This window comes from Anopheles coluzzii, chromosome X (assembly GCF_943734685.1).
Source record: "Anopheles coluzzii chromosome X, AcolN3, whole genome shotgun sequence".
Taxonomy (NCBI): domain Eukaryota; kingdom Metazoa; phylum Arthropoda; class Insecta; order Diptera; family Culicidae; genus Anopheles; species Anopheles coluzzii.
In genome coordinates, this window is record NC_064669.1 from 25,513,697 (window position 1) to 25,541,593 (window position 27,897).

General features: G+C 40.4%; 1 protein-coding gene across 4 annotated transcripts in view; it reads right to left on the reverse strand.

Annotated features, from left to right (window-relative positions):
* The window catches only part of LOC120956685 (transcription factor kayak), a 139,072-nt gene that overhangs the window by 52,617 nt on the left and 58,558 nt on the right, over positions 1-27,897 (reverse strand). The window contains exon 4 of one of the 4 annotated variants that reach the window (XM_040378384.2): positions 22,263-23,764. The exons of the other annotated variants lie outside the window; for them this stretch is intronic. Within the exon in view, the coding sequence (XP_040234318.1) occupies positions 23,761-23,764 (4 nt within the window). The 3' untranslated portion in view covers positions 22,263-23,760. Of the gene's footprint in view, positions 1-22,262; positions 23,765-27,897 lie in introns of those variants that run through there. 4 annotated transcript variants of the gene reach the window in all.

Genomic DNA, 27,897 nt, shown 5'->3' on the forward strand with positions numbered 1-27,897 from the left:
TTCCACCTGGCACACCATTTCAAAATGGGAAATTAATTTTTTTTTGAAGATTGGGCCATAGAGGAGTTATAGTTTTAATAGTGAAGAACTAAAGGCTAATGTATAATGTTTGTAAATCGAATTAAAAATATAAAAAAACAGATAAATAAAATTGAGTTTTTTTAATTGAAATATTTTATAGTTTCTCCATTAGCGTGTGATTCCGTCATCATGAAACATGTGATAAGCATGAAATTTTAGCATTTAAAATAGTGATATTTCAATTGATAGGGATTTTTTTATTATGTACAAAGGTTGTTAGGGTTAGGAGGAAAGACCCATTTCCCTATAACTTGGTGCAATATTTACAGTGATCTCAGGGATAAATCTGTAAATAACTAAGTTTTACAGTTTGTTAGTCGTTAATGCTTAATACTAAAATATTAATACAGTCTGTTCCCGAGTTACGCGGTTCTCGACGTACACGGATTCAGAAATACGCGGTTTTTTAAATATAACAGATTAAACGTCAAATAAAAATAATTTGCTTCAAAATTTGTCCAATGCAGTATAAATTGCATTTGTTTAAATAAATTTAATCTACTTAAAAGCCAAAAATATCAGAATGCTTGGCATTATCGTATCAAATGAGTGATAAAACTACAAAAGTACTCAATTAAATAAAAAAAACTTAATTAACAATGTTTTTCTGACGGAAAACCGCGAAATTCGACTTACGCTGATATTCGAGTTACGCGGATTCCTCGGGAACGCACAAACCGCGTAACTCGAGAACAGATTGTACTCTATCTTGAAATCGTACTCAAACTTCTCATGGTAATTTAGTAAGCTAATAAGCAAATAAATAGATACACTGGACGAACGAAACAGCTTAATGGAGTTTTCAATTCCAACCAATGATATGACCGCATTATTTCCCAAGAATATAGTGGAACGCCGTTTATCCGGGCTCAGTATACTCGACGTGTTATTCGAGTCAACATGTTATTCGATAATGAGTCTATGTTCATTTTTCATCATAAATTTTTAAAGTTTTTTTAACAGTGTAGTGCTAGTTAGTAACACCTAGTCAGTTATTATTTACTTGAATTTGAATTTATCAATGAAAATATTTGAAACTAGAAATAAATGTTAGCGATTTTCGAATGACAATGATGTCTGATAAGCGTTGTTTTGAACATCCTCCTCAGCACGCAATGACACCTTTGAATTGAATTGTATTTCTCAACCGCATGGATTCACGGACAACCGGATAAAAGGTATCCGGATAAACGGCGCTCCACAGCAGTTAGTTTTAATCAGAACTGATAAAAATATATAAACAGACATAAACTATTCGCCCAAGCCGAATGCTCAAAACTCAACGAAATGACCTTCGTGTTTTGTTAAACACGACAAATGACAGGGTTTCGGTGTCGTGTCTCAACAATGCTTTATATACTTTGGTCATTCCAATTGAATACACGTTCACCATCACGCGCGCTTTTACACCACTATTCCAGAGCAAAATTATACATCCAGATTGTGCCACAAAAAAGAAAATAAATAATTAATTGCATTACCGTATCAATTGTGTCTCCAGCACTTAGATTTTCGTTGAGAAACTGCATCGCTTCGTACGCGAACCAATTTGGTCTAAATATTTCATTACAACCTAAAATAAAATGATATAGTAGCGTCATATAACGGTGCAGTGGATATATAGTAGTGTTACATACAAGGGTTATAAAAAACCGATGTTAGTGTCGAAACTAACCTGCTCCCGACTGGATACTATTGTTAACCTTTATTCGATTTTTTCTGTATGTAGACCGTAGATTTTGCCACTTCTCTTTGGCTAAAAGTACAGGAATGCTCAATTCACTGGCCACTTTCTGCCACACATTGTCTTGCTTTGCCACATCTTTATATTGAGGATCCCTTTTATTCCACAAAAGTGGACACGCTTCTATTTTGGATATAAATTGCAAAGTATCCTCCATCGTAAACAAATGCTGAAATAATGTAAAACAAAGTGTTAAAATAGCTTCTTTTATAACATGCTAGTCACTCTGCTAGCGGAGTGTTGCAATGTAAACACTGATTCTATGAATTTTTTGCATTTGCATGGCATTTAAGACATAGGAATACATCGTTGAATAAAAGGGAATCAAATACTTACTTCTCCCTTAGCGGTTTTATACGAATTTTTCGGTTTCGAATCCATTTTAAGAGAATCTGTAGTTTGGTTAATACTCAATTCACTTGAGATATTAGTCTGATCAAGAAAATGAAACGACTATCAACAAAGAAAATATACAAACGTCAACCCAATGACATCGGATGACAGCGGGCGTCCGACGCGGCCCGGTCCGACTTGATTTGCTTGTCTGCGGTCCTAGGTTGCTCAATTTTTATGGCCGAACTCCTGTTTTGGCCGATTTCCAATAAAAAAATGAATGAAAAAATTTTGACAGACAAATTGGAATGGTTTGTTTACAATTGGACTGGTTTGTTTACAATTCGACTGGTTGCAACTGGATTGCAATCGTGCAATAGATGCTTTAGGTTGAACTATTAAATTATTGTAAATCTAATTTTAATTATGTACTTTCTACTGGACTTGTGTCGAAAGTGGAAATTTGATTCATATTTTAGTGAAATGAAAAAGAAATAATTTTATTTTTTTATTTCTCATAGAGTTTCATCACGCGAGTTTCCTTTCCGTCCAAGAACAGTCCTGTGATCTAGTGATGGGCGTTTCGGAGCGCACCAACCCGTTAGTCTGGAGCCGGCTCCGACTTTTTCCCGAAGCCGGCTTCACACCAACGGCTCCGGAGCCAGCTCCGCTCCGACGACTCCGGAGCCGGCTCCGCTCCAACGGCTCCGCACCAATGGCTCTGCAGCCGGCTCCGGACTAACAGCTCTGCATTCACGGCTCCGTTCCAACGGCTGCGAAGCCGGCTTCGGGCCCACTGTTCTGGAGCCGGTGACAAATCAACGGCTCTGGACCAACGCCTCCGGACCAACGGTTCAATAGAGACAGCATTGTACGATGGCGTAATAAAAAAAAGAATATATCTTCTCGTGGAAGCTAACACACGATGTGATTGCAGTATTGACATGTATGACGTTGTGTAGCATTCATTGGTCTCGCCTTTCGTAACTATATTCGAAACTCATCGATTTTTTTGATAAATTATTTTAAGCATGACCTTCTCCGCTATTTACGGATTTCCTCGATTGAAACTTTATTGAAAAAGTTTGTTTGGTCCCTTGTGTTAAATCCAGCTCAGGAGCCGTTGGAGCTGAGGCGGCTCCGGAGCCGTTGGAGCTGAGGCGGCTCCGGAGCCGTTGGTGCAGAGCCGGCTCCGGAACCGGCTTTGGAGCCGTGGGTGCGGAGCCGGCTCCAAAATTATCTGGAGCCGGTCGGAGCCGGCTCCGACTTTGGAGTAAATTACCGTTCCTTCATAAAAGCAACTGCTATTCGTGATGGTTGAGGAGCCGTTTTTTTTACTATTACTCTGTATACTGCTCTGTTACTCTGTGGCTGTTACGCCACCACGCGGAAAAGCATACTAGCGTCATATACCACATATACTAGTATCTCTTCCCTCCTAACAGCAAAGCATGATGTACCCAGAACATAAATAACCAGCAACAGCGACTTTAGGGTCCAACAGGTCTGACACGCAGACTGGATGCAAGTGACCACTTCATATTTCATCTCAGCCCACTACAGTATAAACTGTTACAATAAGTTTTTCGTATAACGAGCATATTCAAATGCTCTACAAGTACCTTTCTTCACGAGGAAAATCTCGCATTGCGATCCGAGGTGTGTCGTATGATAATATTTTTCATTTTTCCTACAAATTATATGATAAAGAGTAGGAGAAAGAGATGAATATGAGGGTCACCGAGTAAAGCACTTGTAAAGGGAGAGTAGTGGTTGAGCCGGGAAGTAAATGTTGAACGGTCCTGTTGTAACAATTATAATTAGGAAATAAACCATAAGTATATTTGTGTTTATGCATAGTGGCAGTGGCGCGTTAAGCGGTGGGCGGCCGCCAGGGGCCCCGACGATCTAGGGGGCCCCGTCCTTGTGGATGTCTGGATACGACTTCGTATCGATTCTACCCCCCCCCCCCCCCCCCCCTCTGGATGGGACTTTTACCATCTACAGGCGGTCCCCGAGATACACGGTACCTCTTATACGCGGATTCGGAGATACGCGGTTTTCTAAATTTGACAATTCTTTGAGCAAATTGTACTGATTTGACACATCAATTGCAAATTGCCAAATAATTTCCGTTTTGATCGAATGTTAAAAACTATTTCAAAAGGTTTAAAACAGTTATATTCAGTCAGAATAATATCAAATAATTCATAAAGTGACTGAAACCGCCCCTTACTTGCAAAATTACACGAAAATTAGTGAAATTTCAGCTGGAAATCACGAGATTCGACTTACGCGGAAATTCGAGATACGCGGTATTTTGCGGCCGTTTACGATTCCCATTAACCGTGTATCTCGGGGACCGCCTGTATTTCAAAAAAACTCATTTTTAATTCATTCATTTTTCCCATCGCTTTACTCACTGTATTTTGTCGAGGGCCCCAAACTGCAGAAAACCGGGGCCCCATACTATTCAAAGCAGCACATTAAATGTTCTAAGAAATCTGCCAATACTGGCATCAATGTCGCAAGCGAAGAACGCTGCGACACGCGCGCACAGCTCAAATCAATACCTCATCATCGTTGGCGCAAAGAATAGGGCAGAGTGAGAAACCGTAAATTTTTGCTGGTGTGGGTGGCCTGTGCACGAGACACCCAAATCCGAAAACACGCAGAGCAACTTGCTGCTAAAATGGAATGCACAGAACGCTGCGCTTAACTTCCACCGAAAACCCGTTACACAACACAAGCATACAACACACCCAAACAAAAATTTAAAGTCCCCGAAACACAATTCACCGACTCGTAGCCGGTAAAATTAGCAGGAAAAATTGACTAACATCAAGCAAGCAACGGTGCTCCAGTGGGTAGAGGTTTCATTCGAGAATTGATGGGCAAAACGGCTCCGAAGCCGGAGCCGGCTCCGACCGCCTTTTTTCAACCGTCTCCGACGCTCTTTTCAATTTGGCTTGGATGAAACGTGCCTGTGTTTGTCTGGGGCCCCTATACTTCTTTTGAAGATGTGTGCCGAAAACAGATAGCTGTTTTCACGCGAAAAATGGTATTCACATCTCAAGCCTGAGATCGTGGAGCGTGCCTGCTTTTAACGCAAAACCTTAAATTTTCACGCAGGGCCCTTCTCAACTTTTGTGGTCAACTGACTAAAGGGGAAATCGGCACGGGGTGGTATTCATACAACTTTTTGCGTGAAGACAAAGTAAACAACCGTTACAGCTATACTAAAGCCAAAACTCAAAGGTGGTTTACGGGGCCCCAACGATTATGTGGACTCTTCGATGAAGGGGCCCCGTCGGTAAGGGCCCCGTCGTTAGGGAGGCCCCATCAATAAGGAGCCCCGTCCATTTGGTGTCTTGGTGTGGATGGTCGATGCACGAGCTCACCAAAAAAACGCAGAGACACTTGCTGCTAAAATCCAATGCACGGAACACATTACAGCGCTGAGTTTAACCACAAAGAAAACCCGTTGAAACAGCCACAAGCACACATCATACACAGACAAAAATTTAAAGGCCCCAATACACCGGCTCGTAGCCGGAGAAATTAGCAGGAAAAATTGACACCAAGCTCGCGTCGCTTTAAAAAGCCTAGGAAGGTCGTTTGGTCAACGGTGCTTGAGTGGGTTGAGGTTTCATTCGAGAAATGGTTAAATCGATGTCATTGTGTGCGCTCTTGGCTGGGATGAACCGTCCTGTACTTGCATACGGGGCCCCTGCTACCTCTTTGCGATTGTGTGCCGAAAGCAGACAGCTGTTTCACACGAAAAATGGTATTCACATTCCTGGCCTGGGATAGTAGATTGTGTGTGTCTTTTAATGCAAAAACTAAAATTTTCATTCTTGATCCTAATCGAACACATCAAGTTTGTGGACCGAAGAGAAGGGGAAATGGGAAAGGTTTCAGTTAGAAGGAAGGGGGGAAGGGTATAAAAATACTCAAGGAACTTAAGGACCTTGTTCATTTATATATGGGTTTTATCGACTATTTCAATTTTTGCGAATACAACAAGACCAAAAACCGTTACAGCTGCATCTACATACAGCCATACACAGCCATAATACGAAGAACAATCTCCATTGCCTCGGCCATCTGGGGCCCTGTTGATGATCCCGTCGATTGAGGGGCCCCTTCCATTCGGTGTTGTCAACCCAATACACCCCCATTTTCCCTCCGGGTGTTAGGTTTACAATCAGATTTACTATTACTACCAAACCTATTAGAAGCATATTTATTTTATTTATCAGAAGCATTTTACTATCAGAAGCAGAAAACATTTGCCTTTTTAACATGTGCAATATTTTTGTTTAACATGTGCACCTTAGTTGGAAGCGTAGAACGCTGCGATACATGCCCACAGCTCAAAACAATATCATTTCATCATCGTTGGCCCAAATGCATTGAACGCTACGCGCGAGTTGGGTAAAGCGAAATCCGTTACAAGAGATGCCTCACGCAAACTACATGCACATACGACATTAAAAGGCTCCGAAACCGATCTCAACACAACGGTTCTTAGCCGTAGAAATTAGCAAGAAAAATTGGATGACACCAAGCACGCTCTTTTTATCTGTTGAGGTTTCATACAAGAATCGATTCCGAAGTCGATGTGTGCGCTTTTTAATTTGGCTTGTGTCTATGTTATCTCGCAAAAACTAAGAACTCGTGCCCCGGCTAACCTTTGGGGCCCCAGTCAAAATTGTGGACTGGACGAAGTGATGGTAGAAAGGCAAGCTGTTGAAGGGTTTGGGTCAAAATTGGAAGGGTCGACGGAAAGGAAATATCGATATGAATGATCACTTAAATTTTGACTTAATTAAGCTGTCGGCGGCGGTCGGCAAAGTCCGGCCCGCCACAATATGCAGTCAGGCCCGAGAAAATATTTGCCCAATTTTGAAAGATAGGAAGATCCTATTCAATAAAAATTAACTGAACATATTTTAATATGACAATTCATATCGTTGAACTCTTCCAAATTCGATCACCATAACATGAATTGTCGGACCAATCAATATGGCAAAATTTGAGGAGAAATTAGAAAATAGAAACGAATAATTCCATAAAAACCTGACTGTTGATTTTACGAGAACAATGGTTATTGGTTGCTAACTATTGCTTTTTAAGGATGCAACGATTTTCTAGGAGTTTTTTTTTAAGGAAATGCACTATCAATTTGTCTGACCTGGCCTTACTTGTCCGTGGCCTCATACTAGTACTGAACGATTGAACGTTTTTCTCGATAATTTTTCAGCTATTAAGGTTTTTGTACCATCTTCAGATATATCCTGAAACAAATTTGCAACATGGAAGGAAGGGTACATTGAGAAGCGATATTGCAATTTTGCTTAATTGTTTGGAACTTTGTATGACTTTTGCACACTATGCTGCTGACTCTTAATTGAAGAATCTTTACAATCAATTTTAGTAATTTTAAGTTAATAAAACGAATTTGAAACTTGCTTGGAAGATATAATAATTTAAGAAAAACAACAATATAACCAATTGCATTGTTTAATATCATAAACCAGTTATTTTGTGTATTAACTGTAACAATATAATAATGGATGTGTAACAAAATGCATTCTCCTGGCCCTCAACGCTCGATCATTTAGAAAGCAGCTGATCTAAAGCAGTGGTCTCCAGCCTGTGGTCCGCGGATCACTTGAGACAAACATACTGCAATCCAGGGTATTTCCAGTTACATTCGAATGAAAATACTGTTTTTTTCGCGTGCAAGAAGTTATCGCTCTGACCGATTGAAAATGAAGTGGCCGCAATTCGAAGCAAGACGGTACTTCAGTATTCATTGTAAACACCAACGTAAAAGCAAAATATTGTTTTCATGTTATGCTCACGATGACGATTTTAAATCAAATCGTCCGTGTTATGAAACACAAGCTGGAAACTGTAAAGTAGGAAAGAAAATATCGTTTAGAACCATCGTTCTTGTCAATAAAAGACAAACGTAACTGGCTTAGCGAAAGCGATAACTTTCCGACTTACAACACGGAACAAAAAATTCCGAAACCTTTAACTTCTTTTGAGAATAAATAAAACCAACTCCGATCATGGCAGAAAATTTACCCCAAGTTGCATTTAAGATATCACGTGGTGGAATCTGGAATCAAAGTGTATGTAGTCCAGGTGGTCTCATAGCATGTTTTTCAAAACCAAATTTGAATATCATTTTTTGACAGAATGGGTGAAAACTTTTGTTCAAACAAGCTTTCTTGAGGCTTGATGAGTAATCAAAACACTCTTAAAATCTTCATTCAGAAGCAGAAGCGATAAAAATCAGCCTTCTAAATTCATACACCTACGTGGATAAGCCCACCTGTATATTATACCCACTTAGATAGCTGCTCAAAAACTGCTACAAAATGCAAACAGCTGAAAGGTGAAATTTCAGCCTACGAACTTACAACGAAAAGGGCCCCATTACTGATTGTTTAGTCATTGATATCGATTAAAAATTGGCGAAAAAAAGTATTGGAATTGAAGTTTTTATTGATGCGCAGGGTGGCAGTCTATTCTGCTCATGTTCATCTCTGTTTCATAAAGTTTTATACAGATGTGAACTGTATTTTGTCGAAGCAAGTTTGTTGATTTGGTATGCACTCCTGGATATCACGAAATTTCAACAAGAACAGCAAAGTGGTGTGAAGATTTTTTTCAACCAAAACGTTAATTCCACAAGCCGAATATGCACCTAAAATTTTATCGGGGTGTCTGTAAGTAACCGCTTACCCAAATCAAATTTTTGTTCATCACGAACAAGCGGGCATCGCATTATATTTTCTTTTGAGGCTCAAACTGACTTACATGTCGTTTTGACAGAATAAATAAATGCATTTTCAGTAATTTGTTTTACAAATATTCAGTGAAACGACAAAACCATGTATTACTCAATAGCTTTCAGTAAAAAATGTAACTGCAGCAAACTTAGAAAATTGTATATGATTCGTGCACCATTTCAGTGCAGTGTATGATTCGTACATCATTTCGCCCCCCCCCCCCCCCCCCCCCCCCATCGATGGATTTGGTGAAGGGGCCCCGTCTACCATAACGCCTAGGGCCTCGGAGAGGCTTGACCCGCCACTGAGGACGAAACTACAAGCTTCTTGTTTGTCTGGCTTCTACCGAAGTTCTGACATAAACTTCAACGCTTGAACACATCATTGTTCACTCACACACCCATGTTTTCAAGCGTTTATATGAGGCAATGGGTTAAATCGAGCTGTTCAAGAGGAGTTTAAGCTAAAAATGTAGAAAAGTTGTCACCTGGGAACACAACCATTGGATTGACACCACCATCTTTGCGACCGGCTCTACTGTTGGGGGTATTAAAAAGACACACGATCGAAGCAAACGTGCATGTGATATGCAGAAAATTTCTTTCCAATTCAGGTAGGTTAGTGGAAACAAAACTTGAATTGAATTCATACAAAAGAGGATTCTGGATTTGTTTATTATGGCGAGCGTATGGTGCTGCACCTGTCCGTCCAGAATCTGGCGGCTTGTTGGCTTAGAGTCGGTATCATGACGCCGATTGACCGTCAATGCCTTGGAATGGGTTCGGCTCGGTAGGTTCATGTCCTTTGGTCTAGTGTATTCCGTGCATTTGTCGCGCCACGGCGGTAGACCCGGCAGTAACAAAGTTAAGACAAACTTTTCCCCGGTACGGATGGCGCTTAAAAGTTCTTTTTCTTATTATTATTCTTGTCATTACGGCCTACGCCAGGGGTCGCCAAACTACGGCCCGCGGGCCGCATGCGGCCCTCGAGAGCCTATTATGCGGCCCGTGGCAACTTAGTAAAGATCTAAATAAATAGCTAATTTTTGTGACTATTTTTGAAGAAAATGAAATTGTTGCTTTTCAGAGACGTAGACAATACTTCATTAATAGAAAGCTATATATGTTTTGTATATTATGGTAGTGTTTTCTTATAAAGACGAAATTTAAACGTTCACAATATTTACAGGCAACGAAAAAATGGCCCTTAACTCAATGATATGTGAAGTAATGCGGCCCGCGAACTGAAAAGTTTGGAGACCCCTGGCCTACGCGATCATGTTGGCCTTTTCAGGACTTGACTTAGTTTACTTAGGGTACTTAGGGGTACTTAGTTCTTGCTACGGCGGACGGTTCATACGCGGTTAGAACCCACGACGGACATGCAGATGTGCGGAATGATGGCGGTGACGCGGGCCCGCTCCTATCCAGCGTGCAACTTGCTTACTGCCACACTGTCTGCTGCCCGGTGCATACGCAGCAGGCAGGAGGAAGGATGCACCTCCTCAACAACAAAACACCATCATGAACCAGCGGCGGATCTAACGATAGACGGACTAGGCGGTCGCCGAAGATCTTTAGTCTATAGTATGCCGTATGTCTACAAGTGAACAGAGTATTAGCGACAAGGGCCCCCGAAAGATGGTTGTTGGGCCCCATTTGCACCGCCTCCCCCCCCCCCCCCCTCCCCATGTCGGCAAAAATTTTAGGGCCTATGACCGATGATCGTAAGTTTGGATGGCCACCCCTTCCTCCGCTGGCAATTAAAGTATACTGTTCAATCTCCCAACAGCTGTGTGCCACTACCCCTTCCTCCCGGTCATCAGTTACCATTTACAGGGACCTCAACTCGTCTTTCCGCCTAGGGCCCCCGATTCCCCTAATCCGCCTTTGTCATGAACACGTTCTTTTCTTTGACCGATGGATCATAACATTCCGGAAGAAAACACATTTGGCGAAAGTGTTGCACACACACGCACGCTTACACCGGTGCGCAGATGGCTCAGCATATCTGTGTAATCTACTTCATACGAAAGCAAAAAAGCTTAGTGTAACAAAGTTATGCTTAATGCTTTACACGTTCAGTTCGATGGCAGGCCCCAGGGACTACCTGTGAACTTTCCAGTGTGCCGGTTTCACAATCAGCTTGCGTTCTAGATGCCGACGGAACGGAAAGCTGATGAAACTCAGCGCCGAGATGAACGTGTTAATGCGAATTAGAGTTCGGCGCGTGAGCTGGCGATTCCTTAGTCATTTTTACGTGGCAGCGTTTGAACTCATTTCGCTTTTTTGGTTTGATTTGTGAAAATTCAAATGCATCGCTCCAATGTGTGTTAACGGTTTTTTAAGCGCCACAATAGCTCGCGAGCATTGACCACACGCGGGAAAGAGATAGCGCTATGGAGGGAAAAAGCACGGACGACGGCTGACAGCGATTGGCCGTCTGACGCACCAACACATCCAAACCTTCGACAGAGCGCTCAGGCGAGGGGTATGAAGCGGAGCAAGGGACGGGTAGCTCGACGAGCTGCTTGACAAATTTGCCGTTGGAGGGAAAAAGATGGCATGAGAAAATTCTCAGAACGCCATGATTTCTTCCGTCGCTTTGCACAGCGGGAGATTTTGGTACATTTCCTGCGCAGGAAACTGCTCGAATTTGCGCAGCGGGCAGTTGCAAACCGACCAGCGATAGAGGTGTACACTTTCTTATTCAAATTTCCACCAAATATCGCAGCCAGCCCCTTTTCGTGAATATATTTCACACCTGTATATAAGTGACAATATTTAAACACATCTTTCGAGATGTTGCAATCAAAATCAAACACTAATATTCTTGCACAAAAACAAAAGCCCTGACACACAACATTTCTACTCAAATCAATCACCACGCCTCGCCCGTGAATGATGTACGCAGGCCTTCAATACAGAAGTGTTTTTGCGCCAAATAAGAATAAGAAATATATTAAGTGCAAAATGTGTAATGAGCATGAATGTTAGTGTTGCAAATGCAACTCCGTTGGCTCCTCGACGGCTGCGAACAAAATATAACGACCGTTTCACTAACGTACAAATCTTCAATATATTTAAAAACGGACCAACCGATTATAAAAAGACAAGCTTAGATTTCAGTAGTTTTAAAAACCGCGATCTATCGTTCGCTAACTTTTAAAGAGACCGTTTGTTCTGCGCACGGTGTATTTATCCCTTTTTTCCGGCGATGGCCGTTCCGCCATCGCGTTACGCAGCGAACGTTGCCCTTTCTTAAATGTTCGAAATTCGAAGATCGATCTTGTCACCCTATCTAAATGTCTAAACCTATCTCCTGTCATTTAGCTTATTTACATTCCGCATGCCATAATAAAGGACACGCGGTTTGTCGGCACGGTTACTCGTAACAGTTAGAGGTGGCGTTGCTGCAGGATAAGGTTCAGGCATTTCAACAGAAAGTGTAGATATAGCATGTTCAAGGATTAAAAGAGAAACAAAGGATGAATAAGAGGATAGAGTGTTTTTAGGTAGAACTATTATTTTAAACTTTAAATTTTAATCACCTCCCCTTATCCGGAATGGATAAGCCTTTTTCTCAGTGTATTGTTGCACCATAAGGCATGTTCTCTCCAAATTTCAGCAAAATCGGTAAGGTGCTTCATTTTTAACAAAATATTCACATCAATATATCTTGATGAAACTGTCAAAAAAAGTGAAAGGGTAGCGGAAGAAGGGGATTTAGGGGTTAAAGGAGCACAAAAAATCATATCCTATACTATTATAAACTGTCTATGTAGCTTAATTGACTCAAATCAACGTTTTAGTTATATCTTAATGCAAAACATACAGTACATACAGACAAATACGATACAAAAAAGCCTTTCATTTTTATTGATAAGAAGAAGATAAGAAGATGAAATTAATTCTTCATCTTGTATTTGGAGTAACGTCTTACGCGGACATGCCGGACTATATAGGCTTGCGAGACTTAATTCATTATCACGCAGCCGGATAGTCAATCCTTGCTACGGAAGGACGGTATATTCTAGGCTTGAACCCATGACGGTCATATTGAGTCGTTTGAGTTAACGATTGTACCATTGAAGCGCTCCGATGAAGTTGAAGGATGAAATTAAATAACATATTAATTTGAAATAACGGAAAATTAAACCCAATCGTTCAGGTGCCGTTCAACACGGTGATACAATTAATAAATTCTGCTACATGCCTTTTATCCATAGTATTCAACACGTGTCAAAAATATGTGATTTTTTTAAACATTGAAAGGCGAGGCCGTATTGCTTAACCAATTAATTTATTGAAAGCTATAATTTAATGAATTTTAATTAAGCTGTAATTGCAATTGTTCATTGACATTTGAATGATCAAACCCATAGTTGAAACAAGAACTGAAACCTTAAACCTTCGAGTAATTTACATTCAATAGTTAATTTATTCTTAAATATGTTATCTCAGCAATCTGAAACGATTCATTAAATCGACCGTCAAGGATTTTCATTGCGCAATAGCACAGGCTTCGTTTTCAGAAACACTGCGTGATGCTTTGCCTCCACTTGAATCCCTTCTCGGTGATTGGATTTCATTGGCGATGAATGAAGACGAAAGAAATGATTCCAAGGAATATTTCCAACGTAAAACAGGCATTGCCAACATTACCATGTGCGTCGATGGTACACACATAAAAATTAAAAAAACCACACTACCGACCTTTATTGTACATCAATCGAAAACGTTTATAGCCTCAACGTTATGTTGGTTTGTACTTCCGATGTGGATTCATGTGTAAAATAATGTTTTTATGGTATGAAGTAACATACTGGTTAGTTTAATTCTAGATTTGTGATCATAAATGTCGCATACGATCTATCAATGCCAAATTTCCAGGCAGGTATCACGATGCTTTTGTATGGGGAGTGAGTGCTGCTCGAACACATTTCGAAGAACTACACAGAACCGGAAGAATTGATAAATTACTTGGTAATATAAATCAGTACACCTATACAGACTTGCGTAATTATAGTACTACTGTTTTAACACAGGTGACGCCGGATACCCAGGAGAACCTTGGCTTGTTAGACCACATAGAGATCCTGATCCTGGTTCTGAAGAAGCATTATTCAACTCATCTCATTCCTCTGGCCGGATACTCGTAGAGATGACTATAGGAATATTAAAATCGAGATTTAGATGTCTTAATGGTATAGACGGTTGCTTTAATTATGCACCAGAAAAATGTGGAAAAGTCATAAATGTTTGCAGTGCATTGCACAACATATGTGTTGAGCATAATTTGGAGTGGAATCAGCTGTTCAATGACATTATGCTCAGTGTGCATTAGATAGCATCAGATTAATTTGCTGCTTTGTTCTACAATCAATCTCAACTATAATGATACTGAGGCTTTTTATACTTCTTAGATGGGACGGACAGAGGAGAGTGTTTGTTATCCTACTGGAAGATTCGGAACCATTCCCGTATCAGCTATGTTTTTCTACATCCATACCAGCAGAATCAACCTACGAGCAGAATCATACCGGCTGTGACTGTATCGTTACTTTTTAACACTTTTGCGCATACCTCTGAGGCCACTCCGAAATTTACGAAGCACTTTGAACCGCGTCAAACGACGATGGTGGACCCGGTATAAGCTATACTAGGTATAAAGCTATATGACGTGTATGTCAACATATCTCCCCGTCATGAAATGAATCAAACTCACTAGGCCACGATGAACTGTGAATGTTATGTGCATGACACTCGATGACCAAGCTCAAAGATTGCATCGTAGCCTGGCGAAACTGTAGGAGCGTCTGATTAATATGTAAATGAGCTGCTTTTTATGCCTGGATATCTTCTCGACGTTAGAAGTGTGAGCATTGTAGAGACTAAACAAGTTATTACAAATTGGGTTAGGAATTGTATTTATTGGTTACATTAAAGTTCGCATTTATTCTTTACTAATTTGTTTATACCCTAGCTCTAGCTCCATTTTGGCTATGGTTAATTTTAACTCGCGGTCTTTCTCCGCTAACTCCCTTGTGAGATTCAATTCTTCTCTTTTTAGATCAAGCTTTGCTTGTTTTAATTCCATATCTTTTAATTCTATTTCTTTTTCGAATGCAAATTTTTGTTTTTCTAAATCTAGTCTTTCCTTGTCCAAATCTAGCTGTTGTTGGCGAATAATATTTTGCTGCTGTTTAATTCGATCATAATGCTTATGTTCCAGCAATTGCAATTCAGCTATTGTTCTTTTGCGTCGTGTTGTACGTTGATTTGTATTATCATATTTCAGTGACATGCAGTTACACACAGAGCGGGAGTTAACAAAGGTAGATGTACGAAAAGCCGCTACTAGTTGATCGTGACGGACGATTAAATGAGGTCCCTTCGAACTATTTGAGAGGAATCGTCCTAAATTTGTTGACGGTAAGTCAATTGTTTTGGTGCATATTAAACGCATGATACTTACATTTCCTTTTTCTTTTTTATTGGTTTCATTTAGACACGGTAGCATTTGCTGGAACCAAATACCTTTCCTTACAACAGGATGTGTCGTAAACGGGATGGTGCAATTGCAGATACGGTCTGTCGTACTGCAAAGGATACATAGTGTCATATGACCCACCACACCCAGCGATTGTCGTCCTATTATTGTGTAGATATGTTTTTGTAGGGCATTTGCATAAACAGTGCGGATTGAACGTTTTACGTGTAGTATAGTTGCGTAATTTGTAATGCATTCGTGAACGGAATTCTGTTTGCATTCGTTGAATGTACGTAACCAGGTAGCGTAGGGACACTGTATGTGATAGACTGATAATGATAGGAAAAAATTAACGTAAGGAAAGGTAAAAGATGTGATAACTCAATGTTATGTTAGAATTATAGAGAATTTTTTTTAAATAATCACGATCCAGCTAGCTAGATTAACTAGTCATGCACAAAAATGATCCCCATGTGCTGTACAAAAAACGAATTCAATATATTTATATATAATTAGATATGACATGCTACCTTACCAGTAGGAAGCAATTGTGATTATGTTTATGAACGTGATGACACTTGTTGATATTGTTTGTTATTTCGCTTTGTTCGCCATGCTAGGACGTTATGACAGGCAAGATTTCTATCCTAATGCTTTTTACACAAATGTGTGTGGGTGGGCATGACTTAGCTAATCGTTACGTCAAACGGATAAAAAGAAATTTCACTTATAACAGCCAGCGCCATTCAAGTGTACGGAACAAGACTTTCTTTTTACGAATTATTCCTCGCAATTTGAAACGATGGCTACGAAACGTGAGAGAGAAACTGGTTCGCTGCATAACGCAAAGAAAAGTATCTTTGAAAAGCGATGGGCTGCGTGGGAGCGCTCCCAGCAAAATCAGCCGCAGCCTTCGACTTCAGGTTTGTAACAATCGACGAGCAACGGTTGCAGTGATAGCAGTAATTTTACTTGTGCATTTACTATCTGCATTTGTGCTTTATCTGCAATCTAGGTATGCAAGTGCGTCCAGTTAGGTCAGTTTTGACCGAACAAGTAGCTGGGACCAGCCCGGTTATGACCGAACCAGTAGCTGGAACCGATCAATTGGAACCGATGGGTATGCTGTATACTTTGGTGTAGTAATGGGGCTGTGCTAATTATTTTTTACAATTAAAGATACTCGTTCACCAGTTTCGAGTGGTCCAGAGAGTGACGGGGAGACGTTGTCGGCATACAGCAGCGCTGACGAAATCGATGTGTTTGACGACGGTATCGTGCAGGACGAGGGTTTGGAGCCGCAAATTCCCTACGCTGGAGTTTCGATGGAGGACGTTCTTCGGAATTGGGCATTCGAGACGAATCAAACACAACGGAGCGTCACGTTGCTGTTGCGTCACTTGCAGTTCTCGCCTTTTAACAATTTGCCGAGCGATGCGCGTACGCTACTGAAGCCACCGGCCAGCACATCACAGGATGAGAGGCAAATATCGTCGATAGCTGGTGGCCAATTTTGGTACCAAGGCATCGAAAAATGCCTTCAATCCTATTTTCCGTAAGTAGATTAACATTTTAAAATCAAGGCTTAAGTTATTTTATAATATTTGAAACTGTGTATGTTTTTCTTTTTCTTTTCCAGCGATGTGCCTCCACCTGAACGAGGTTTTGAGCGGGACTTTTTTGTCGACGGCCTGCCGTTATTTAAAAGTAGCCGCTCGCAATTTTGGCCGATCTTGATACGTACTCACAATGTCCCCCGGCTCCCTGTGATGACGGTGGCAATATTTTGTGGCGAGTCCAAGCCACTCTCGCTGGACGAATATTTTGAAAAGTTCGTCAACGAAATGAACCGTTTGCAGGCGAACGGTTTAAAAATAGGCAGTTGTAAATGTAATTGGGTAAAGCTTCGGGCAATCATCGCCGATGCACCTGCGCGCGCATACATCAAAGGTAAGGCAAAGCAAGCGATTAATCTAAACATGATATGTAATTGTACAATGGCTAACTTTTTTTGTAGGTGTTAAGGCGTTCAACGCGATCGAGGGTTACCAGAAGTGCACCATACAAACGGAGTATGACGCCAGAACGCGTCGGCGTTTCTTCCGTTACGGTGCAATCGCCCGGCCAAGGACAGACAAAGAGTTTCGGGAAAACAAATACCGGGAGCATTGCACAAAAACTACGCCACTCTCGAATCTAAACAAATGCGACATGATTCAGAGCTTTCCGGGTTCCTAGCGGTTGCATTTCGCGGATAAAGGCGTTTTTGGCAAGCTAACGTATTTGTGGGTTCGAGGCTACCGGTACTGTGATTGCCGTATGACAGCAGAGAATAGGCGTGCATTGTCGGCGGATATCTTTTGACTCAGGCATCGTTTCACTTCAAACGACGATTGCGGGATCTGCGGTACATTGAGCACTGGAAAGCTTCAGAGCACAAAATGTTACTGCAGGTCGCCGGAGTGGCCGTTTTGAAAGACCGATTGAAACCTGAAATGTATGACCACTTTTTGCTGTTATTCGTTGCAATGACGATGTTCTCTACATCGTTCCACCGTGCACGATGGGGCTATGCAGACGAGCTGTTGCACCAGTTTGTGGCAGACTATGCACTAGTCTACAGCCCGGAACTGGTCAACAGTAACGTTCATAGTTTGCTACACGTGCTGGAAGATGTGGAGAAGTTTGGCGACCTGGGCACCATATCGGCCTATGATTTTGAGGCTAGGTTGCACGACATCCGGCAGTTGGTGCGGATCGGGCGGTATAGCCTAGCGCAGGCGGTAAATCGCATCTTTGAGCTGCAGCGAGTGGAAGCAAACCGGCTGAAGCAAGTAGTGCCAAATACAAGGCCTACTGTTAGAAGCGTGGGGCGCTACACTGAGGCTGTGATTCGAAAAGGGTTTATCGTGCGCGACAATTTTCGCGATCAATGGTTCCTGACCAAGGATGGTCATGTCATTTTATATCATGATGCAAAAATGATGGGCGAAGAACTGCATGTGAAGGGGCATCAATTCACCCATCAGGAGAGCACCTTTACTAGCCCGTGTCCGTCGGAAGAAATTAATGTGTGTACGGTTCATATGCGGAACATAAGCACTTACACCATTATTGGCCCTTCGTTTGCAATTCTGTGCAAATTAGCAGCTGTAGAGGGTAGCACACCGAGTGAGTATGTGGTGGTGCCATTAACGCACACTTACCCGAGTGTGTAGAGTGGATACACAATGTATTAATTAAAAAAACCTGCTAAATGGCAGGTTGGCAGAAAAAAATCCTCTAAATGGCAGAAAAAAAACCTATAACTTTAAACGGCCATATCTTTTGAACCAGAAGAGCTAGAGACATAATCTCGTCACCGTTGGAAAGGAAATTAAAAATTGCGAAGCAAGTTTTCCCACAAACATTAAGCTCAGAGCAAAGGAACATATAGTAAATTGCCTCTGAAGTTGAAGGTTTTGTGGAAAGTCTTCAAATGTGCTTCGGGGAACTATGACCCAGTATGAAACTTTTACATCGCCAAGATCCTTGTTATTGTGTCCCAGGGCTTTGATTTGCTTATTCATGAACCCCCAATGACAATGGCAAGGTGGAAATTTGCAGTGCGCGCGATAAGGCAGATTAGCAATTGTTTACGTTTTTTGTTATTGTTGCGTTTTGACAGCTAGGGCTACGTTCATCCAGCATATTGTGTGCGTATTTTCACTGGGTGAAGCGTTAGCGTTCGTTTGAATTGTCGATGTATTAGTGTTAGGTCCGTTAGGCTAAGAACAAAATTGTCAACCATTGTCTTAAGAGGATTCGTAATATACTGACGCGTACGCCAAACGGTCACCTTTAAACCCTAAGCATTTTTTCACTGCACTTTAACATAAAATATCACAACGTAGGGCCGATCACGAACAGCAATATCAATAACAAAATATAGGTCAATTCGAGGGATGTGGAAAGGGGGTGGGGGTGGATTAGGATGTTTCTGGCACGTCACCTAATTATGTCATAAAGGATACGCAATTCGTATATTTTAACGGCCATTTATCTAGTTTTAAATACTCATTCATAGTCGTTACATGGACTCAAGGTCAACATTGGTCAAGATAATACATGATGCAAAATAAAAAACCGAATTCGAAAAATATAATTCACTTACGCTCGTTTGAAATTAGCTTCATAACCGTCGATCTGCATGGCAATTTAATGGTCTCAACCAGTGTTGTTAACTGTTGACATTTTTCATGACAGTCACCGTAAACAGACGGTCAAAATAATTTTTGGCTGATGACATTCAATGCTTCCACGACACGACTGTCATTAAACGAACTTCATTCGTGTCGCTACCGTCAGGGCTGATGCAATGACATTAAATGTAAACAATGTAGTCTGAATGTCATTTGACATTTTTTGAACAACACAAATCGATACGATCGGAGGGTTATGAAGTGTATCATCGCTGAATATGGGGATTCTAGTGAAATAGCAAAACTAGTGAAATGAAAGCCTTTTCACCGCACGCTCTGTTGTAGATTGACATGAAAACGGCCATTTGCAATACGCCAGAATTCACGATTCATACTGGTTGGCGAATATCAAATGAATGTATCTTGAAAACGTCTTCATGTCAAATGACATTTTTTGACGGGAATGTCAAATGACAGAGAGAGATGGGAATGGGAAGCTTCAAATCGAATGAATGTTTACAATTTTATGTCGATGAACGTCACCGTTCGCAACACTGGTCTCAACACAAACGGCACGGAACGGAACACACCAACTAAGCAAAATAATACTTCAATTCCAGATTTGAACGGCTCTCGCATCGTCAAGGTCACAGGTATGTAAAAAACACACATCATATAATATATGTACTTAACCCACCAATAAAGAGCTACAACCACAACCCATACACATTACCATAACCAGCTGATAATCTGCCGTACATGCGGGAGTGACCGAACGACGCGCAATTCATGTGAAGCGGTCACAGGGAGTTACGTTGTAGGAAAGGAGAAACAAGATACCGAGAGAAAAGATGGAAGAGATAGAGATGTGTGTTATATCACTTTTTTCCATGTATATATTTTGTCCACCAACACTTTTGCTATCAAAGTGTGTGTGTGTGTTAAAATTTTTGGCCATTTAAATTTTGTCCACCAACACCGTTGCATTTCGGAGCTTTTTCTTGCCTGAAAGAGATAGCCATACACTTGACATACAGCTGTCTCGCTCATATGACACTTCCAAGGCTCGCAAGCTCTTTAATGCGAGGGCTCTGGAGCAGTGAACTTGTATGGCGTGCGAGCCCTCGCGCGCCCTCGCAAATCGCTGTCACTTGCACTAAGGGATGCGAAAAAGCGTTGCCACCAGCCTTAATACCAAAGTTATTAGACTCTTTACAGATTACGACGAAAGCCCGTTTTGGCCGATTTCCAATAAAAAAAATTAATGAAAATTTTGACAGACAAATTGGAATGGTTTGTTTACAATTGGACTGGTTTGTTACGGCCAAGCTACACGTACCGGACGACATCGGACGATGCCATAAATCCGTTAACGCCAACTGTCAAATCTCATACAAAATCGGCCCGCTGTGATCCGACACGGCCCGGTACATGTAGTTTGAACAAAGTCCGCGCTCAGAATTGCTCAAATTGTATTTTCTTGCTTGAAAAAATATATATAAGTTTTTATTTTCTTTAAAATGTTTGGATTAATTTCGCGGTTTGAATATATAACTTTGTCAACAGCAAACATTCCCAAGCGCCACAGATTAAGCTTAAACGACTGGAAAATTGAATATCCATAGATAAAAAAATGAAAGCTCCACAGCTTCATTGGTTTGATCAATAGATGGCGTATTAAAACTGATTATTATATTGCTATCCTTTTCTTGCAATGTGTTTCGGCAAGTTTCATCTTATCATGACCTATACAACCTTCTAACTTTCCGAGCAAAAATCTATATGAATGGTCGTGTGGTCAGATACACGGGTATTCACACCAACGACCATTACTCAAATCTCACTTGCTTCAGTGCTGGTGGTATCCATTGAAGTTTAGTATTTAAACAATTGTATCGCCGTTCTAGTTCTAGCGATGCATAACTTCAATGCGAAACCATACAACAGTACAGAGGAAATGAGAAAGCTCTCCTCCAAGCGATGAAGCTCAACTGGTTGGGGTATCCCACCAACAGAGAGCGCCACCATTTTTTTCGCTATTTTTAGAATGCATGAGTCGTTTGTCGTCTGCTAAACGAAGTCTTTCTATATTCCGTTTAGGTAGAGAACTTAAGTCGTTTAGAAGCCGTTTAGTGGTCGTTTAGTGGATTTGTGGCACTTGGGATTGCAAATAGCTTGCCATCAGAACGTGCCGTGTTGATCTTCCGGAATTTTCTTTGTTGGTGGTGTTGGATTCCCGGTTGGAGAAATATGGATCTGCGGTATATTAGCGAATCTACAGCAATATTTTCTTGCCTGTATGGTTTGGTGCGAAGTCGTCGTCGCCGATGGTGGGTTCGACCAATGCTATATAAGCGCAACGAGGCCGGGAATCGTTTGTTGGCTGATATTGCCGAAGAAGCTGCCGATGAAACTATTATTCAGTTTTTGAGGATGACGGAGGAGGACTTTGAGTACATGTTACAAAAAATAACTCCAAAAATATGTAAACAGGATACCTACATGAGAAAGGCAATCACAGTACGTGAACGTCTGATTATCGGGTTAAGATTTATAGCGACTGGAGAAAATTTTAAAAGTTTGCAGTTTCTATTTCGTGTAAGTTAAGTTTAACAAAACATATCGACATAAAGCACAGTTTATTTAAATACATATTTTAGGTATCTCCGTCCACCATCCGAAAAATAGTGCCAGAAGTTTGTGATGCGTTGATTGAGGTACTTGCTGATTATGTAGCGGTAAGTAGTTAATACTTTGATTCACTATGCAAGGACCAATGTTCTGAATGTCTTCTTCTTTGACACTACACCCGTTGTCGGTCGAGGCCTTGATGTATCACTAGCGGGGTTGGTTTGCAGTGACTTATTGATTCCCCCGCCATAGCAGGATATTCAGTCCTACTCATGGAGGCACGGTCCATTCGGTCATATATCCATATATCCACATATGTCCATATATGTCGACATGTTGTTAGAATGTCTTTAAACTAAAATGAAAAAAAAAAACAAAAATTACACGAATTTGGTTCTGAATTCAACAGGGCTACCTAGATAGTTTGTGCAGATGACGCTGCTTTTATATTTGTTTTTTAACATAAATCCGTATCGAAATGCAGTACGTTTGCGTAACATAACCGTTGACCACGCTGTTTAGTTAAGTTACAACCAGCTGTAGGCTTTACGGTAAGCGGTCTAACGTCCTATCCATCGATGCCCCTCCCTCCTTATTCACTGGGAACAAGATCCCTCATTGCAGAGACACAGCTACTGCTATTCATTTCTATCATCGATTTCAAATCGTTCAACGACCTGCAAAATCTCATTTTGCATTTTTTCCAAATCCTCTTTTTTTCTACGTAGCATTTGTTCGGCTACCAAATCTAAAAACGCAGACACGGGTTCTCGCTCTTGCATTTTTTGATATGAACTCTCAAGATATTCTAGACAGCTCAAAATTTTTCCATCAACTCTAGCTTGTCTAGAAAGCCGTGGAGCATTTTGTGACGATGCGTTATTAGGTTGTTCTTCTTGTTCTTCGTTCATCGAAGTTTCCAGTTCCGAATGGACCCGTACTCCCTGGTCCGTTTCAGGTATGCCAGTTGTCGTGTTCGATCTTGACTGGACCGCTACTGCTTGATCTGTTGACGTTATCGGAACTGGCTGACCGCGCGATTCGTGTCCCGTCGACGTGTCATTTTGCGCCTGAACTTGTGTTCCAACTCCCGCAGACAGTGATGGTACAATTTGGAACCGAGGTATCTGTCCTGAGAACGTGTTTGGTGCAGCCTGGCTAGTCGACATGACCGGTATTGGCTGAAATCGCAACGCTTGTCCCGATGTCGCGTTTGACATAATTTGGACACGCTGTCCTCGTACGATCGACGTTCCAGGCATAAGCTGGAAACGCGGTGTCTGGCCAGGGGACGTGCTTGGTATTCCTGGTGATCCCTTGTTCGTCGACGTGCTTGGTATATGCTGACCAAGCGATCCCTTGTTCTTCGACGTGCTTGGTACTGCTCCATCAAGATTCGTCACGCTAGACGACGGAGATAGCCGTGGTATTTTGGAAGGGTTGCTTGTTGCTTCCAAATTTTGCCGGTGAACCAAACTTTTAGGTGGTCTTAACTGGAAAAAGAGAGATGTTGTTTGATATCACTATATTCTAAAAGCAGAAGAGTTAATTTGATATTTATATGTTTTTTTTTATTACATTTTCTTTTTGTCGTAACGTCATATGCGATCTGTACAAGCTTTCGAAACTTATTTTATACCACGCAGTGGAATAATCAGTCCTTGCTACGAGGGGACTGATTGTATGCGGATTGAATCCACATCGGGCGAGTGGTATAGTCGTGTGAGATGAAGACTGTACTACGGAACTGCCATTTTTACTACATAATACTATGAAATATTTAACTTGAATTTAATTGGCCAAAAAAAACTTGTATAACAAAGGTCAGCAGTAACGTAGTGTTTACTTTCTATGACTTTGGAGTACAGGCGATCCCCCAGATACACGATACCCCTTTGTGAGAAAACCTCACGAATGATCGTCTACGTTGTACAATTTGTTTTCTTCAACTGTTCAACTGTTTGCTACTCGTTCAACTGTTTGCTACTGCATATTAGATTGTCATGAGTTCATTACATAATTCATTTGTGAGTTCATTTCGTTATCCTTATTTATGCCTACCAGTTCATTTCTATCCTAATTCTAATTCAGTTCGAATTTCGAATTCGAACGAATAAATTTCAAATGTTATTCAATGTTCTCCATCACTCTTATATGCAGATTAAGAGATATGCGGTGTTCTTAATTTGACAATTCTTTGAACAAATTGTACTGATTTGACACATCCATTGTAAGTTGACAAATAATTTCCGTTTTGATCAAATGTTAAAAACTATTTCAAAAGGTTTGAAACTGTTATATTCAGTCTGAATCATATCAAATAATTAATAATGTGACTAAAACCGCCCCCTACTTACAAAATTACACAATAAATAGTAATATTTTAGCTGGAAATCGTTTACGTTTAACCACATATTTATTTATCATTTCAGCTGCCAGAAACAACTGAAGAATGGTTAGCTGTGTCTCGCCGATTTGAGGAAAGGTGGCAATTTCCTCATGTTATTGGAGCGATTGACGGAAAACACGTGCGCATACACAAACCGAATTTTTCTGGTAGTTTATACTACAACTACAAACACTATTTTAGCATTGTGTTGATGGCTATTGTTGATGCTGATTATAATTTCTTATACGTTGATATTGGTGGAAAAGGAGGGGTTTCGGATGGTGGTATTTTTAGAAACTCCAAAATACAGGGTAAATTTGAAAGAAAGGAATTGAATATTCCTAAACCGAGCGTCCTACGAGTGCCGTACAGTGTACTAGTGCCATATATGATGTTAGGGGATAAAGCATTTGCTTTAACAGATTACTGTATGCGTCCTTTTGGAGGAAGATCGACTGTTGGCAGTGTTCAAAGCCTTTTCAATCAACGACTGTCCAAGGCACGTATCCCCGCAGAAATAGCCTTTGGAATTCTTTCTAGCAGGTGTAGAGTGCTGCACACCTCAATAAACTTGCAGCCTGAAAAGGCTAGTAAAGTTGTCATGGCTGCTGTATATCTCCACAATTTTATACGGAAAAGGAACAAAGCTAGTTATGGGACATTTGAAGAACCATCATATCCGGCAAATGTTACTTCATCTACAAATAACTTGGATGGACTACAAAGCATCCCAATAAGACCTTCTGCACGCCTGGCAAACATACGTTTCCACCTGGCACACCATTTCAAAATGGGAAATTAATTTTTTTTTTGAAGATTGGGCCATAGAGGAGTTATAGTTTTAATAGTGAAGAACTAAAGGCTAATGTATAATGTTTGTAAATCGAATTAAAAATATAAAAAAACAGATAAATAAAATTGAGTTTTTTTAATTGAAATATTTTATAGTTTCTCCATTAGCGTGTGATTCCGTCATCATGAAACATGTGATAAGCATGAAATTTTAGCATTTAAAATAGTGATATTTCAATTGATAGGGATTTTTTTATTATGTACAAAGGTTGTTAGGGTTAGGAGGAAAGACCCATTTCCCTATAACTTGGTGCAATATTTACAGTGATCTCAGGGATAAATCTGTAAATAACTAAGTTTTACAGTTTGTTAGTCGTTAATGCTTAATACTAAAATATTAATACAGTCTGTTCCCGAGTTACGCGGTTCTCGACGTACACGGATTCAGAAATACGCGGTTTTTTAAATATAACAGATTAAACGTCAAATAAAAATAATTTGCTTCAAAATTTGTCCAATGCAGTATAAATTGCATTTGTTTAAATAAATTTAATCTACTTAAAAGCCAAAAATATCAGAATGCTTGGCATTATCGTATCAAATGAGTGATAAAACTACAAAAGTACTCAATTAAATAAAAAAAACTTAATTAACAATGTTTTTCTGACGGAAAACCGCGAAATTCGACTTACGCTGATATTCGAGTTACGCGGATTCCTCGGGAACGCACAAACCGCGTAACTCGAGAACAGATTGTACTCTATCTTGAAATCGTACTCAAACTTCTCATGGTAATTTAGTAAGCTAATAAGCAAATAAATAGATACACTGGACGAACGAAACAGCTTAATGGAGTTTTCAATTCCAACCAATGATATGACCGCATTATTTCCCAAGAATATAGTGGAACGCCGTTTATCCGGGCTCAGTATACTCGACGTGTTATTCGAGTCAACATGTTATTCGATAATGAGTCTATGTTCATTTTTCATCATAAATTTTTAAAGTTTTTTTAACAGTGTAGTGCTAGTTAGTAACACCTAGTCAGTTATTATTTACTTGAATTTGAATTTATCAATGAAAATATTTGAAACTAGAAATAAATGTTAGCGATTTTCGAATGACAATGATGTCTGATAAGCGTTGTTTTGAACATCCTCCTCAGCACGCAATGACACCTTTGAATTGAATTGTATTTCTCAACCGCATGGATTCACGGACAACCGGATAAAAGGTATCCGGATAAACGGCGCTCCACAGTAGTTAGTTTTAATCAGAACTGATAAAAATATATAAACAGACATAAACTATTCGCCCAAGCCGAATGCTCAAAACTCAACGAAATGACCTTCGTGTTTTGTTAAACACGACAAATGACAGGGTTTCGGTGTCGTGTCTCAACAATGCTTTATATACTTTGGTCATTCCAATTGAATACACGTTCACCATCACGCGCGCTTTTACACCACTATTCCAGAGCAAAATTATACATCCAGATTGTGCCACAAAAAAGAAAATAAATAATTAATTGCATTACCGTATCAATTGTGTCTCCAGCACTTAGATTTTCGTTGAGAAACTGCATCGCTTCGTACGCGAACCAATTTGGTCTAAATATTTCATTACAACCTAAAATAAAATGATATAGTAGCGTCATATAACGGTGCAGTGGATATATAGTAGTGTTACATACAAGGGTTATAAAAAACCGATGTTAGTGTCGAAACTAACCTGCTCCCGACTGGATACTATTGTTAACCTTTATTCGATTTTTTCTGTATGTAGACCGTAGATTTTGCCACTTCTCTTTGGCTAAAAGTACAGGAATGCTCAATTCACTGGCCACTTTCTGCCACACATTGTCTTGCTTTGCCACATCTTTATATTGAGGATCCCTTTTATTCCACAAAAGTGGACACGCTTCTATTTTGGATATAAATTGCAAAGTATCCTCCATCGTAAACAAATGCTGAAATAATGTAAAACAAAGTGTTAAAATAGCTTCTTTTATAACATGCTAGTCACTCTGCTAGCGGAGTGTTGCAATGTAAACACTGATTCTATGAATTTTTTGCATTTGCATGGCATTTAAGACATAGGAATACATCGTTGAATAAAAGGGAATCAAATACTTACTTCTCCCTTAGCGGTTTTATACGAATTTTTCGGTTTCGAATCCATTTTAAGAGAATCTGTAGTTTGGTTAATACTCAATTCACTTGAGATATTAGTCTGATCAAGAAAATGAAACGACTATCAACAAAGAAAATATACAAACGTCAACCCAATGACATCGGATGACAGCGGGCGTCCGACGCGGCCCGGTCCGACTTGATTTGCTTGTCTGCGGTCCTAGGTTGCTCAATTTTTATGGCCGAACTCCTGTTTTGGCCGATTTCCAATAAAAAAATGAATGAAAAAATTTTGACAGACAAATTGGAATGG